At 38.3% G+C, this 16,420-nt stretch overlaps 2 protein-coding genes across 3 annotated transcripts; both read right to left on the bottom strand.

Annotated features, from left to right (window-relative positions):
- Positions 1 to 705: 705 nt before the first annotated feature.
- Positions 706 to 5,309, bottom strand: LOC111797132 (phosphatidylinositol 4-phosphate 5-kinase 1-like). Of its 2 annotated transcripts, XM_023680039.1 has the most exons (9): positions 5,078 to 5,309; positions 4,016 to 5,045; positions 3,774 to 3,938; positions 3,545 to 3,710; positions 3,358 to 3,468; positions 3,072 to 3,265; positions 2,866 to 2,996; positions 2,680 to 2,773; positions 706 to 1,573 (listed from the first exon to the last, which is right to left on the bottom strand). In XM_023680039.1, exons 2-9 carry the CDS (start codon positions 4,996 to 4,998, stop codon positions 1,264 to 1,266), a joined length of 2,154 nt encoding a protein of 717 aa, XP_023535807.1. In that variant the 5' UTR covers positions 4,999 to 5,045; positions 5,078 to 5,309; the 3' UTR covers positions 706 to 1,263. The 2 variants fall into 2 exon arrangements, with proteins under 2 accessions (XP_023535807.1, XP_023535805.1); XM_023680037.1 differs by having other exon boundaries at positions 4,016 to 5,309.
- Positions 5,310 to 6,607: 1,298 nt separating this feature from the next.
- On the bottom strand, positions 6,608 to 11,769 carry LOC111796704 (O-fucosyltransferase 10-like). Its single transcript, XM_023679444.1, has 9 exons — positions 11,160 to 11,769; positions 10,830 to 10,997; positions 10,604 to 10,692; positions 9,293 to 9,490; positions 8,985 to 9,189; positions 8,729 to 8,896; positions 8,462 to 8,629; positions 7,196 to 7,389; positions 6,608 to 7,113 (listed from the first exon to the last, which is right to left on the bottom strand). The coding sequence occupies exons 1-9, from the start codon at positions 11,514 to 11,516 to the stop codon at positions 6,906 to 6,908; spliced, it is 1,755 nt and encodes a 584-aa protein (XP_023535212.1). The 5' UTR covers positions 11,517 to 11,769; the 3' UTR covers positions 6,608 to 6,905.
- Positions 11,770 to 16,420: the final 4,651 nt, after the last annotated feature.

Raw genomic sequence — 16,420 nt, 5'->3', positions numbered from 1 at the left:
AAAAAAAAAAAAAAAAAAAAAAAAAAAAAAAAAAAAAAAAAAAAAAAGGAAGGCATCCAAATAAATTAAATAATTTAGCAATTATAGAGGAAGGTGTAAATCAATAAATCAATAAATCAATAAACAAATAATAAATAAAGCTATTAATTCAAAATAATGTAACATCATTAATTATTGAAACCATTGCATTAATTTATCATACTTTTCGATTAATGCCACGTGGCCCCACCAAGCACAATCCAAAAATGAAACTCTGTGAGCGGCCGCACCCTAGCCTACCTCTTTCATCTCCGTACTAGCTCGACTCCCAATTCTTTCTGAAATGACATAATTACCCTTCCAATTTCTCCGGAATAACGTAACTACCCTTTCGTCAATCTTATCTGATCCCTGTTCTTTTTCCTTCCTTTTTTTTTTCTTTATCTCATTATTTATTATTTCTTAAAATAATAATAATAATATTTCTTGGTCGGAGAGAATTATGAAATTTGATTTAAAATATAAAGATCTTGCGGAATATTTTATATCGACCATAATCAAAATTTGTAACCGTCCTCTTTTTGTTAAGAAGAGATTTCTATTTCGTTCATGAGAGATTTCACAATCTACTCCTCTGAGGGCCAGTGTCTTCGTTGACACACCACCTGATGTTAGGCATTTGTGACATCCCGAGTTAGTTGGTAGCTTATATTCGAAGATCCGCACTTTCCATACCACACTTTGTTACTCATTCATGGCTTAAACCAATGAGCAGCTTAATTCATTCTTCTCTCTCCTCAGTTCTCGTTTAAAATTTAATTTAAAGGAGGAGAGAGAGAGAAGAAAGAATTTGATTAAAAATTTACAGTCCAAACAGTACAAGAACAGTGAGAGAAGGAAAGATCCAAAGAAGGAAGGAAAGGACAAGTAAACGAAGTGGGCAAGAAACAAGAACCAGGATGGGAATTGGGTCACCAACGCCATCTTTTCTGCACCTTTCTCTGCTTTCCATGGCGTCCAAAACCTGAAAAGGCCAATACCCACATGGAAAAAAGAGCATTTTGAAAGGGAAGGGGCCGGAGAATTGAGCCACAGCCCATTGACTATGCTTGTGTTTCAAACCGCCCCGCCCCGCCCCGCCCCACGACATCGACGTCGACATCGAAGTTCTGGGCCTGATCAAAGCGTTTGCTACACCCATCCGTGTGCAGCAGCAGCTAGCAGGGTTCTGGTCCCTAATTCAACCAGACAGCATTAATCTTGATATTGAACTAATCCCTTTCACTACCTGTCTTCAATAAATATTCTGCCAATGAAGTCTCTGAACCGTTTGGAGTAGAGTTTAGGATCAACAGCTGAGATTGAAGTGGGGTCAGCTTGTAAGGACTTGTATGCGTGTTCCAGTTTCTTGGTTATGTCGTAATCTTGTAAGATGTCAATGATCCCAAAGTAGAGGACTACTTCATAGATCTCTCCACTGCGAGATGGGGTTAGATGGTTCATTCCACCTGGGGTGTACTGATCGAAGTCGCTACGTCGAGCTAATCGCTCGGCTCTTGCTGGCATGTTAGCTCCTAATCTGATCAATGACTTCCTGATAACAGCAAATGAAATGATAGACTATATCAGTGTATGAATGTGGTTTACTACTACATGGCATGGTTTGTACTGATCTACAACAAGTTCTTGCCTCAATGGTGAAGAAAATAATAGACAAAAGGTTAATATAATGGAGAATCATTGATTACAATGTGTCATAATTATCCTCAACTGCCAAAAACCAATTGGATTGAGCAAAAAAGAGCTCGTAATTATGGGGAAAGAGAAATACTAGGACCATAACGTGTTTATGTCCTACTGTAATGACCCACGTCCACTGTTTGTAGATATCGTCCTCTTTAGACATTCAAAACGCGTATGTTAGGGAGAGGTTTCCACACTCTTATAAAACATGCTTCTGTGAGATCTCACATCGGTTGGAGAGGAGAAAAAAATATTCTTTATAAGGGTGTGGAAACCTCTCCCTAGCAGACACGTTTTTAAAACCGTGAGGGAAACCATGAAAGAGGAAGCCCAAAGAGGACAATATCGGCTAGTGGTGGGCTTAGACTGTTACAAATGGTATCAGAGCCAAGCACCGAGTGATGTGTCAACGAGGAGGTTGAGCCCAAAAGGGGGTGGACACGAGGCGGTGTGCCTGCAAGGACACTGGCCTCCACCACATCGATCGGAGAAGGGAAGAAGGAGTGTCAGCGTGGGCTTGGACAGTAACTTCGAAAGGGAAAGCCTAAAGAGGACAATATTTGCTAGCGGGACAATAACTTCGAAAGGTTGTTACAGTTTCTTCCCCTCTCCAACCGATGTGGAATCTTACAATCAATCCCCCTTTGGGGCCCAGCGCCTCACTGGCACTCGTTCCTCTCTCCAATCGAAGTGGGATCTCACAATCTACCCCCCTTCGAGACTTAGTGTCCTCGCTAGCACACCGCTCAGTGTCTCACTCTAATACCATCGATAACCTACTAAATAGCCCCATGATGTGGTATAGACAACCCATGTCACCCATTTATCAGAGAAAAACAATACAATTCATTGCAGAAATAATTGATACCCCAATAGTCCCAAATTTATGGCCAACATTAATCATCACATGCTCTTTAATATTCACTCTTAGACGAGTTCATAGGAGTAGAAACGCACCGTCCAGATAAGACTCGGTCCATATCTCGTAACTCCGCTTCAAGGAAACGATGGCCAAGCATGAACTTCTCATTCTGGTATGAATCTTTATTGCCTGCAAACACCACAAGTCTTCTAAATCAGTATTCTAATGCGTCTTGGATGACCACCTCCAAGGCTCATAATGAAAGAACAAGGATATCATACCAGTTCGCAATAGAAATGGAGATAACCCCATTTTGTTGTATGTATTATCATCACGAAAGTGAAGACCAACCAAAAGACTGTAATCCATGATGCCTTCAGATTCCAAGAACTTGCAGTCTCGATCGATTTGTCTAACCAAAAGTTCGATAATAATAAGGTTTCCATAAGCATAGCGTAACGAAGACGAAAGAGCTTATAACACTTACTTCATAAAGTCACTAAACCAGTTGGATTGAAGGCGAAACACGAAATTAAGATCAAGATCCTTCAAAGTTGTGGTTTCATCAATCTCCCCCTCAGGAGTACCCGTTGTCCGGCCATGGGACGATCCTTTCAAGTCGAATCGTCTATGGATTCGATATTCCGAGCAGAATAAGTTGCCCATCACAACGAACCGAGTCTAGTTCCCACAAGAACAGATTAGATATCATTGTGAATTCTTGAAGAACATGTAATGAATCTAAACAACATAACACTCTTGATGATGTTTACCTTTTGCCCACCTGTTGGCTTGATGCAATGTATACCAAAAAACTTTGTCACAAGTGAATCTTGATAGCGGGAGACATGCTGATAATAGCTTGCAAGCATCCTGATAAGCACCTGAGTATGCCAGAAGTGTATAGCATTATGCAAGTGGCACTTATAACAAGATGAACAATTCAAGGAAGCAACTGACCTTTGCTTCAGATTTCTTCACTGTTTTTATCATGAATCTATCATCCTGTGTGAGATAAAAGAAGCTCCCACTCTTTCCTGGCGATGAAAACTCCCTGAGGGCATCATTCCCACAAATTGCTAGCATATAATCGGCAGGATCGACATCGAACAGCTCCCGCAAGCATCTGTAAAGATCAATTAGAAACGTGGATCTGCAGAATATCAGGATTCAGAGCAGTAATGGTTACCTGAACACAACAGGGCAGTAGTCCTTCCAACGAAACTCGACTGATGTGTGGGGCGGTGTCGTTTTCGACCCTTCGGTTGGGAACCTCGTCCAGAATTTCTCCCTTGGATCAAAGTCACTGGACTTCAGCTCACGCACCACTGAAGAATGCTTTCCAACGGAATGTCTAAAGAACATAGCAACATGGTGATATCAGAATCCACAGTAAATGTCTAAAGCACATGATCCATTTCATGAACTTACCTGATACCCAACTGGAGATTAAGCATCAGTTCATAATTCTTGTGTCCTTTAGAAATGGTCTGGCCTGGTTTCTTGGCCTCGCCGGAGAAGCAGCAGGGGCTCCTCCTAAACTGCCGGAAAAGATCACGATCCCTGTACAACATCGATGCCTCTACATGATCAATGATTTCACAGGTGATATCTCCGGCTTCACCATCGGATTCCCATATGCAAATTCTAGGGAAATTCCTCTCTGTTACACTCCCTCTTGCTATATCCACCGATGATCTCTTCCGTAATGTGATGGTCAAGTTCTTATTCCAGCTACTGTCGGCACAAATGAAACTCCCGTTCCCTTTAGAAACTCCGTTGTCCCATTGCCCATCATAGCGATTCCCGTTCGCCCATGTTAAAACACCCCGACCAGAAATCACGCCGTTCTTCCACTCGCCGACATACTCGTTTCCATTCTTCCAAACGTATCGGCCATGGCCGTCTTGGAGATTTTTCCTCCAACTCCCTTCGTAGAAATCGCCGTTCGTATACCGTTTCTTCCCTAATCCATGTTTCCGATCTGAACTCCACGATCCACGATACGAATCTCCGTCAGATCCAATAAAAGTACCGATTCCCTCCATTAAACCCGATTTGAATTCGCCGTCGTAGGTTGCTCCAGAAGGCCAAGAAAATTTCCCTTTCCCCGACGCCTTTCCTCTCCGCCACTCACCCTCGTACATACACCCGTCCGCCCACAAATACTTCCCCAATCCGTGCGGAACTCCCCCCGAGAAACTCCCCGTGTAACGATCTCCGTTCGGCAGATGCTTCTCCACGACGGTCGCCGACCTAGTAGTCGTCGTCGTCGAAACAGCCGTCGTCGCTGTAGATTGCGTTGTTATAATGGTGGTCGGAGTAACCCTTCTATTCCCAACTTGAGAACGATTCCGACCAACGATTACAACAGGCGGAGCAACAATCAACTTCCGGGTGTCGTTGTCTCGCATTTTCCCTCCTCCCCTTCACTCTCTCCAGCAATCAGCGCTGCATTTCATCACCTGGGTAACCAGTTTTCTCCCACCTGAAGATCCCTGGACGTATTTCAGTTGCTTCAAGAGCATCTCCGGCGAATATCTCTCTGAAAATCTGACGGAATCCAACACTCTCTCATTCAAGCTTCGTCTCCATCTTCATACCCAAAATAGAAAGCGCAGAAACTGTAGAAATTTTCAATTCGACAGCTCTGCCTAGGGAACATTGTTAACGATCCAATCCCGAGTTATGAACTCATTTAATTTAATTCTTTAAAAAAAAAAAAAAAATTAATGACATTTATTATTATTTTTCATTAATTTCTCAAATTTCCAACCATACTGTCTCTATTTTTATTCCCTTCTTCCTAAGCTCCCATCGTGACGTGACGGAATCGCCTAGGATCGGCTTCAGCGCCGCGCCATCAGATTTCTTATGTCTAATTACATCTTTAACCTCCTTTCCTTCTTTATTTACCTAAATNTTTTTTTTTTTTTTTTTTTTTTTTTTTTTTTTTTTTTTTTTTTTTTTTTTTTTTTTTTTTTTTTTTTGTATTGAACTTTATTCTCTGGACCGTGTTGNATATAGAGATTCCCTTTAAGAAAATATGGTTTTTTTTTTTTAATTTTTTTTTAATTTTTTTTATATTTTCCAAAAAATAATTAATTAAATTCACCAGCTCCGGGGAGCGGTGAAGCTTGAACTTGACATTGACTTAAGCATCGAAAGGTCGACGGTCGAGTACCACGCTGGTGGAAGATTCTTTTAATAGATCATCGTCTCTCGTGGATTGAAATTTACTTTGAATGTGTTATCAACGAGCTACCTCGATTGAAACCGTCGTAACGATTAAACCTCTATGTTTTTTTTAATTTTGTTGACGTGGGTTTGTGTGGGAATTTTTTGGTGCAATGGATTGTGCAAGATGAATCATCAAAGGCAAAGACATGAGCAAATGTGGTGTTGGCTCACTTTCACTTTGTGGCCCATTTGCAAGTAGTGGATGGCCCTATTGCACTTCTTTCTTGATTTTCGCACTTGCCCCGACCACCGGTCGGGTATAAGTCTCGCGCTTCCGTACATCCATTTTTGGGGTTAGTCGCTTCGGCAAGTTAGTAGATTTCCACTTCTATGACTACTGTTCTGCTGTCTTAATCGACTAATACCCTTTGTGGGATCTAGGTTAGCACATAGTTGCACTGTAACCCCACTTCTGGTTCATCTTACATGACCCACTTGGTCATGTTTGTCCATGCATGTTACTTCATGTCAAAAGATGTCATTAACCGTCAATTCTTCCTATTTGAGTTATAGTTTGTCAATGTTGTTTCTCAAAACATTCTCTAACCCATTTTCCGAGAGCAGGGTTAGAAGCATTTGGCTAACTTAATCAAGTTACTAGTCTCAAAAGAGCACGACGATTGTGAGAGCTGATGGGTGTAACGTGATTTGGTATCAATAACCAACCATTGCCTAATCTACTACTTGTGTCATCCTATCAAAACCCAAACATTGACGTTCGAGAATGTAGGTCGGTCAGTCAAAGTCAACAACTTTATCCAAATACGACTTTGATAGCATACGTATGGTTACAAGGATTCAATCGCATTATTTCAAGCTTCAAGCTTCCAAGGTTTGTGAAATGTTTTAGCTTTAAAATGTACATATTTCCAGACATGCCTCTGGCTATATACAGTTATCATCAAGAACACTTCAACAAAGAAAGGGGGAGGTTTAGATTCAAGCTCAATCAAGAACAAACTAAGAAATCATTACCTTTCATTTTCGACGTTAACTTGCTTCTTCATCCGACCTACCAAGATAGCAACGACGTCTATCTACACCGAGCAAAATTTAGAGCAATGGAGGGGTAATCCGCTCGCTATCTCACAGATTCAAAGAGCTGATCGAGCATATACTTGTTATCTGTGGTGTTTGTGTTGTGGGGTTTTTGCAGACATCTGCATTCGGGTAAAGGGTACGTATAGACAGACGTTTTTCGGTTGAATCGTCTGATTCGAGGTACCATCAGCCCCTTTCGGTCGCTCTCCGCAAGCATTACCCCCATGTGTTCCTTGAATTCTCTCCAGCTGTAAGATCAACATGATATGAAGTCATCTTTTCAGTGATCAGTGTCAATACACAGTCATAAAGCTCATGGATGCTGAGTACCTCAATTTGATTCTATCATCCATTAAAATGGCTAGCTTTCGCTTATCGGGTTTGATCGTCTTGGCGTGCCCGTTGTAAAGGAACCGCCTGTGCCCCATTAGGAAATGTGGGAAGTTACCTCCTTGAGTCGTTACGAAGACCTCGCTTAACAAGCATACCATGTAATCCAAAGCAGCCATTCTTGAAGAATATTCCTGACAATGAAAATTATGCTAACTATTAGTACTTTGCACAGATGAATTCTCGAGTAAAAGTAATTTGTTGCGATGTTCGTATAAATTATGGCCTCGCTTCCTAACACGTTTGAGGATTTTAGTTTCGAACTTATAAGAGCTTTTGAGTTGAATTGAGGAAGATGGCGGAGCAAGCAAACACTGTAGACATTGTCCGCTTTGGTCCGTTATGTATAGCCGTCAACCTCACGGTTTTAAAAAGCGTCTACTAAAGAGAGGCTTCCACACCCTTATAAGGAATGCTTCGTTCCCCTAAGCGTTCCCCTCTCCGACCCATGTGGGATCTCACAATCCTCCCCCCTTGGGGGCCCAACGTCCTTGCTGGCACACCTCTCGGTGTCTGGCTCTTATACCATTTGTAACCGCTCAAACCCACCCCTAGTAGATATTGTCCACTTTTGCTCGTTACGTATTGTCATCAGCCTAACGGTTTTAAAACGTGTCTACTAGGGAGAGGTTACCGCACTCTTATAAGGAATGCTTCATTCCCCTCTCCAACCAATGTGGGATTTCACAATCCTCCCCCTTGGGGGCCCAGTGTCCTCGCTGGCACACCGCCCAGTGTCTGGCTCTGATAACATTTGTAAGCTCAAGCTCACGGCTAGAAGATATTGTCCACTTTGGCCCATTATGTATCGTCGTGAGCCTCAAGGTTTTAAAACGCGTCTACTAGGGAAAGGTTTCCACACCCTTATAAAAAGATGTTTCTTTCTCCTCTCCAACCAATGTGGGGATCTCACAATCCTTCCTCGAGGACCTAGCATCCTTGCCGGTACTGATACCATTTGTAATAGCCTGAGCCCACCGCTAGTAGATATTGTCTGCTTTAGCCCATTACGTAGCACCGTCAACCTCATGGTTTTAAAACGCATCTACTATGGAGAGGTTTCCACACCCTTATAAGGAATGCTTCGTTCCCTCCCCAACCAACGTGGGATCTCACAATCTTATAGAAATAGATAAACGGTTTATCAGGCAGTCACAGATGCGCTAAAATCTTATAAAGCCACAAGGATTGAAACAATAAACTTACCATAAAAGGAGCAAGTTCATCTGGGGTTGCAAGTGATTCCTTTGTATGCAAGAGAGGAAACATCTCCTGTAATGGAGCTAAATATCTCTCTGGTTTGTATAACTTACCCGAAGCCAAATAAATCGAAGTGTTATTATCGAATCCCATACCGCGCAACATCATTCCAACCTAACACGAAGAACAACGTTCAAAATGTAAAACATAGGGAAATTGGTTTAAAGGATACAACTTTTGCACAAAGAGAACAAAACGGATCATTCTAGGTACCTCTAACGGGGTTAACGGGCACTTTCCATTAACTCGGTTAAGACTAGGCGAAATAAGATGTTCTTTGAGTTTGAACTTTTTCCTCCATCCTCTCTCTCGAATCGAATCCATATCGACTTTTTCAGCTTCACCTCCATCATATACACAACACGAGAAAGCTACCATGTCCTGAAGTTCAGATACGAGATATGAAATCGTTATCAAATGAGGCATGAATAAATAACTCGTCTAGAAGATGACTAAAAAGCATTAGTACCTCCTCGAACCGTAGATGGACCGAAACATACTTCCCATTATCCCTTGAGCTCTTTTCGATCATCTGGCTAACTAGTGAACGAGCAAAAGTCAGAATGGGAGACGAGAACCTCAATGCTTCGTAATTTGCCAAGCATCTTAAGAATTGGATTTCGGGTGGAACGTTCATGGCCAATCTGTTGGCAAAAGGGGACAATCTTAATACCCTGCAGCAGAGTTTCCCTTAGTTCTCAGTCACAAGTAGAGCATAAAAGGCTTGATGGGTAGCAAAATGATATTGATGAGTACCAAAATGATATCGATGAGTACCTTTCCCTTTGCAAAACAGGTAGAACTTCTCCCAAGTAATAGTTAGCAGTGGACAAAGCTTGTACGTGAAAGTTAGGTATGTTAGAAATGTTGTAATCATATCTTTGCATTAAAGCCTCTGGTAGCTCTTTGACAACTTTCACATGACCGTCAAGGGCAGCTATGAAATGATCTTCATCATAAATATCACCAAACTTACTGAAAATATTTGAAAAAGAAGAAGAAAAATGAGAGAGGAGTTCAATATGTTCTAAGAACGCAGGTAGAACAAATTCATCACACTTGTAATGATTTTGAGCTATAAAACGTTAACATAGCATTGTAGAATTTCGGGGGTGTTCTTCGAATTCGAACTTTGAATATTCAACCAGAACTTCGGGAATATACATGTAAATAACCATATAACTAGTTATTGTAGTGCACTAAAAGTTTGTGTTGGTTGTTCGGGCGAAACTTTACGTTCTAAGTTTACGTCTATAATCTTTCAGTTCTAAAAGATCTTGGGGGGTGGAGCTCTGTAACCGCTCAAGCCCACTGTTGGCAAATATTGTCTTCTTTGGGCTTTCCCTTTCGAGCTTCCTCTCAAGGGTTTTAAAACGCGTATGCTAGGAAGAGGTTTCCACACCCTTATAAAGAATGTTTCGTTCTCTTCCCCAACTGATGTGGGATCTCACAATCCACCTCCTTCGAAGCTCAACGACTTCGCTGGCATTCGTTCTTTTCTCCAATCAATGTGGGACCCCCAATCCACCCCCCTTCGAGACCCAACGTCCTTGCTGGCACACCACCTCATGTCCGGCTCAGCCTCCTCGCTGGCATATCAGTTGGAAATTGGCTCTGATACCATTGGTAATAGCTCAAGCCCACCGCTAACAAATATTGTCCTCTTTGGGCTTTCCCTTTCGGACTTCCCCTCAAGGTTCTCCTCCCAACCGATGTGGGATCTCACAATCCACCCCCCTCCGAGGCCTAGCGTCCTCGCTAGCCCTCATTCCCTTATCCAATCGTAGTGAAACCCCCCAATCCACCCCATTTCAAGACCCAGCGTCCTTGTTGGCACACCGCCTCATGTCCATCCCCCTTTGAGGCTCAGCCTCCTCGCTGGCACATCTCCCGGTGTCTAGCTCTAATACTATTTGTAACAGCTCAAGCCTACAGCTAGCAAATATTGTCCTCTTTGAGTTTTCACTTTCAGGCTTCCCCTCAAGGTTTTTACAAGGCTTCCCCTTATGAAGAATGTTTTGATCTCCTCCCAACCAAACTGGGATCTCACAAGCTTAGTACTATGAAACAAAAACTCCATAACCATACCTTGAATCCTTCCAAACATTATGGAACTCAAACCGAGGAATAACTAGAATAGCATTTAGAAGCCCTGCCACAGCCACCGCATTGCAGATCTGCCAAACCAAGAACAAACATGAACATACAAACATGCCAATCAAATAATCGAAACTAAATACTTCGATGCAAGAATCATCAAGAACAAGTTAACAAAACAGTAAGCCATTCATTAGAAATATGAAAAAACACATACAGCAGAGCGTTGCTGGTTGAGTCCACCATTAGCATCAACAATCAAGTAAGTAGTAGCATCCTTATTGATCAACTCAGCAGCTTGCATACCCACATGCAGCTGAGAAGCTGTAGAATTCGAACATGGCTTCCTCTCTTTCAGCCTTTTATACTTCCAAACCGATGCCATCTGCAAGCAAAATCATACACATTTCAACAGAGTTACAGCAACACAGCACATGAACAAATCATTAAAAGAACAGCTACAAATCCCCCAAGTTCTAAACGATTCCACCATTTCAGTAAAAACCCACAAAAAGAAAAAGAAAAATGAAGTAGAAGAGGATCGAACCTGAATCGCAGAGGAATTATCAGATTGAATATGACGCCGGAGCAAGTGATACATACGATGGCTACGATAGAGCGAGCCAGGCGGCGAGGGTTGACCGCCAAAAGAAGAGAAAGGGCCAACACACATAATCAAACCAGAGATATAAAGCAGAGGAAGAAGCACCATATGTCTAAAACTAAACCTGAAATTGAACCCACCGACAAACAGTTCCCGGAGCGGCAGATAATAATGGGGTTTCGACCTTAACTTCCGACGACCCTTTGAAGCATAACGCGGCGGCGAATGAGGAGGACTCGGAGAGCTACTACCACTACTCTGTCCACCATCGCACTGGTAATGAAGGGTTTTGGGTTTCATTTCAATGCGATTAAGAAAATGCTACAAACAGATTCACACACTCCCTTCGAATCAGTGTCGGTTAAAGAAACAGAAAATGAAACAAACCCAAAACAGAGAGATGAAATGGGCAATGTGGGGATAGTGGAGTGAGGCTGAACTGCATCAATGGTGGGCTAATGGGCGTCCCTGATTTCGGGAAGGTCCACTAGATAGAGAGAGAAACAAGAGAGAGAAACAAGAGAGAGAAAGTAGAGAGAGAAAGTGAGATTTGCAGAGAGAATTGCAGAGAAAAAAAGTGAGATTAGTGAAGACAGAGCAATAAGTAAGAGATACATTTTATATGATATCCAGTGGGCACTGAGTTTGACTGATTATTTTTTTTATTTTTTTATTTTAATATAAAGGGCATTTCCGTAATTTCCTCTTTTGTTTTTCCCAATTCCGTTACCCTTAACATATTCTTTAAATAACAAAGGGCATTTTTGGTAATTACGTACGTTTCTTTTCTTTTCCTCTCAAAAGCATCAATTTTCCCTTTTTTTTTCCTTTTTTTTTTCTTTTTCCAATTCCAATAATTTTCCGTTTTTTTTTTATATTTCCAACATCCCTCCCTTTCCCCCAAAATATTAATGTAATTATCATTTATTTCTAAATATTAATTCAACGGCCGAGATCCACCGTTAGTGGATATTGTCCTCATCCACCATTAACATATATTGTCTCCTTTGGATTTTTCCCTTCCCCTCAAGGCTTTAAAACACGTCTACTAAGTAAAGGTTCCACACCCTTGTAAATTGTGGTTGACTCTCCTCGACATCACAATTAATTAACCATTTAATATATAATAACTATAACATCAGAGAGAGAGAATGAACAGAGATTTCTCTCGTTTACTATATTTTGTCCCCAATTAATAGAAATTATATTGAAAAATAAAAATATATTCCCATAAAAATAAATAAGAAATTTTACGATGAAATAGATAGAAGATGGATGACCGGACAGGGGAGGCTTCCTTATTCTGGCTTGTCTCGTGAATATATCTAATTATATCTTTATTTTTTAATTTTTTTACCTATAATGTTTTTTAATCAACCTTACTTTTAAATAAAATACATGGAAAAAAATCAATGTAAATTAAATATTATTTTGGGAAATGAATTTGTGGTAATAGGAACAAATTATTTACCATCAAAAACTAATTTATCAATTTATTATAAATTGTTTTTATTTAAAATTTGAAATTTAAAAGTTTATTCCGTTAATTGTCTTTTTCTTTATTTTTTAAAAAAGAAAAGGAAAAAAATTGATGTCGCTTTATCAGAAAAGTCAGATGGGTATTTCCATTTTTATCCTTTACGACATTTTCTCTTTGTAAAGTATTTATTTAATTGTAATTAATAATTTTTAATTCATTTTTAATGCATTGACTAATGACATTCCCCCATTTGTCTATATTAGCTTAATTATTTATTTATTAGTTGAAATTAGTAATTTTTTAAATACCAATAATCGAATAAACGTGTTAGTCAGTACTTTCTCTCTTTTATTTCCCTTTATTCGAAATTAAAATTTTTAACTTTAAATTTTTTTAATTTTAAATTTTAAATTTCTCGAGAGTTTGACTAACTCGTATTGTCAAACACAAACTATAAATGTTGGGTTTGGTTGACATTTGACATTTGTAACCGTCCCATCTGAAATTCTGACCATCTATGTTAAATTTTATAATATTTTAATTACGGACAATTAATTAGATTATTAGAAATGGATAAATATAAACTTTACTCATATAAACCACATTATAACTCAATTATTACTCTAATGGTAATATTATGAGCACAACTCATATTACCATTTATGAAATTTACTGTGTTATTAACTTACTTTAAATGGGTAATATTATGAGTTAATTTGTTTGGAGTTTGTTAGAGAATAAGAATATTCTAAAAAATGACAGTAACACAATCATTGATAATAGTGCGATAAAAAAATGTAATTATCCGAACACTTTCTATTCAAATCTCGTGTTACCATTTATATATTTAACGAGGTTGTTATTTAAATTAAATATGGTTTAAATTTTATTCTCGAATTAAAATATTTATTTTACTCACTTTTAATAATAATAATAAAAAAAAAATTTAAGATATTAAGAAATTAAATATAAATTTTCAAATTTTAATAATTAGAAATGATGAGACATTTGAGCGATTTAAATAAAAATAAAATAAAATAAAAAGGAAATTGTGTATTAAATAAATAAAAAAAAAAAGTGAAAAATAATTCAGTTAAATTATATGGAGGGAATTTAATTTGATAGTGGGACCTGAAATAAAATTTCCAACACAATTATTAAATGATAATATGCCAAAGCCATCTGACAACTTCTGACATTTATTTTGCCACGTGTCCTCTCCAAACCCTTTTATAATATATATTTTAATAATTATTATATTTTGTATATTTAATAGTTTTTAAAAAATGTAAATTAAGTAAATAAATAAAGGGTTGAAAAAGGTTAAAATTTATTTTAAATTACAACATTTACAAGTACACTTGGAGATAAATAAGAGGAATTTTTTACTATTTACCAATTATAATATAATAAGGAAAGGACGGTAAAAAAAATAAAAAATTAATTGATATAAATTCTAATGATTCGTAGACTATATTATTTACATTATTAATGTTAAAACCTAGATGTAGCATTATATATGGCTATCAACTATAATGTCTCTAGAGGGAGCACATGGTCAAATATTAATAAAATAATACTCCGTTCGAACGTAGTTCAAAATATATTAATTGATAATTACTGTATATATTAATAAGGTGTATCGTTTTTTTTTTATTTTTTAATCATGTGAGCTGAAAAGTTAAACGGGTTTTAGCTTGAAGTAATCTTATGTTAGATGACCCACTGATGATTTTCTTAGGAAAAATGTGAGCCGGGACAAAACATGGTTACTGAGGTTTTTTAAGGAAAAATAATGGGAGAACTCATCTTGGCTACCCAGGGTTTACAGTGGGCACGATAACTGGTACACTAGAGATGCGTCCTTCTCAGTCCTCTTGTATTAAGGAAAGGTCCTCTCAATGCTCTAACGCCCACACTGGATATGGATTGAACTGTCTCATGATGTTCTGAACCCAACTCACGTATTGTGTTTAATGGGCGAATAGCCCAATCCTTAGAACATACTACAGCCTCAAGTGGCGAAGAGCCGAAATCGAGTTGCCAAACCTTCTCGTCTATGTGAGCTCTTAGGGAAGATTAGTTTGTTATCTATATAGTAACTTTTATCCGTTGAGCGACAGCCCTTCCACTCAACATCGTCGGATCACTAAGGCCGACTTTCGTCCCTGCTCGACAAGTGGGTCTTGCAGTCAAGCTCCCTTCTGCCCTTTGCACTCGAGGGCCAATCTCTGTTTGGCCTAAGTAATGACAAAATATGCTAAAAAGACGTGTTGGTGGTCAGATTTATGACACATGTTTAATCTACGGTGTCTCTGAAGACAAATTTAGTTTTAGGAATACATAAAATGACGATGTTAAAAGGAACGAGTCATCAATTTTGTAACAACTCAAGCTCATCGCTAGTAAATATTATTTTATTTGGACTTAATATCTGCTAGCGATGCTTTTGAGCTGTTACAAATGGTATCAGAGCTAGACATCAAACACTGTACCATCCAGAACGATGGGCTTCCAAATTAGAACGAAAAATTTGTTATAAGGCGTGAAAATCTCTCCCTAACAGATACATTTTAAAATCGTAAGGCTGACAACGATACGTAACAGGTCAAAAGCGGAGAATATGTTACGTAAATTTATATATATATTTTTTAATATTTTAAATGTTTCCGAGAAACCGGGAAAGAGGTGGGATTAAATTAGTGACTAAACATTCCGTATTAGGGAGGCTAATCATAAAAATTAGTGAGTCCAAAGATGAGAAACGGCGTGTGGTGCGTGACTGCCAGTTGTACAAAAGGGGGTCAAGTAGCGTGACGTGTCGTGGAGGGGTATATTGGTCAAGTCGAGTAAAAAGCGATCTGGATCTGGATCCAACGGCTATCACATGATCCAGGGATCCACCGTAACATGCTCATTTATAAGTCAACTTTCTCGTGGATCGCACTTCGGAAATGCTTCATTTACTTCTAAAATTTTTAATCAATCAATTTTATATTAAATAAAATTATTTTTTAATTATTTTATTCTCACGATGCGTGATCTCAGTTTATTCATGTATTCTTCATTTACTTGTCGATGATTAAATTATAAATTAAATTTTTTAAATTTTCATGTAATTTATAAATTTTAAAAATATGAACTTTTAATTTTACGTGTAATAACACATTTTCTTAAAATTATCGAATTTACTAAATAATATAATTCCCGAGACAGAAAATTAAATAAAACTATTTTTATTATTAAGGAATCGACATAATATTTATATAACATTATATATATATATATATATATATATATATATATATATAATTAAGGTTAAGATCATCCAACATGTAAACGCAATGGAAAACACATAACAACTTGTCTAAAAAAAAGAAAAAAACAAAATTAAGTCAATAGTTTGAAAGGGATTGAGGGTTGTTGGAGTGGGGTGTCAACGAATTAAATAACGAGAAAAAACTCGATCCTTCTAAACCGTGCTCCGTACGATTTGGATTGGACTGAATTAGGTTCAAATAGATGAAAACTTTATGGTTAGATTGGTTCGTGTGTCACTCTTAAACTATATTAGATTGGATTGAACATAAGTATTTTACGAACTAATATTTTATTTTTATTAAAAATAAAATATTTAATAAAGGACGGGAACCACCCCATCTTGAAAAATTTATGATTGGGTTGGGTTGAGTTTGGTTCATTATTTAATAAAAATTGTTTATAT

This window comes from Cucurbita pepo, chromosome LG06, assembly GCF_002806865.2.
Source record: "Cucurbita pepo subsp. pepo cultivar mu-cu-16 chromosome LG06, ASM280686v2, whole genome shotgun sequence".
Lineage (NCBI taxonomy): Eukaryota > Viridiplantae > Streptophyta > Magnoliopsida > Cucurbitales > Cucurbitaceae > Cucurbita > Cucurbita pepo.
The sequence above is the reverse complement of the archived record's forward strand: the minus strand, read 5'-3'. Positions and strand labels throughout refer to the sequence as shown.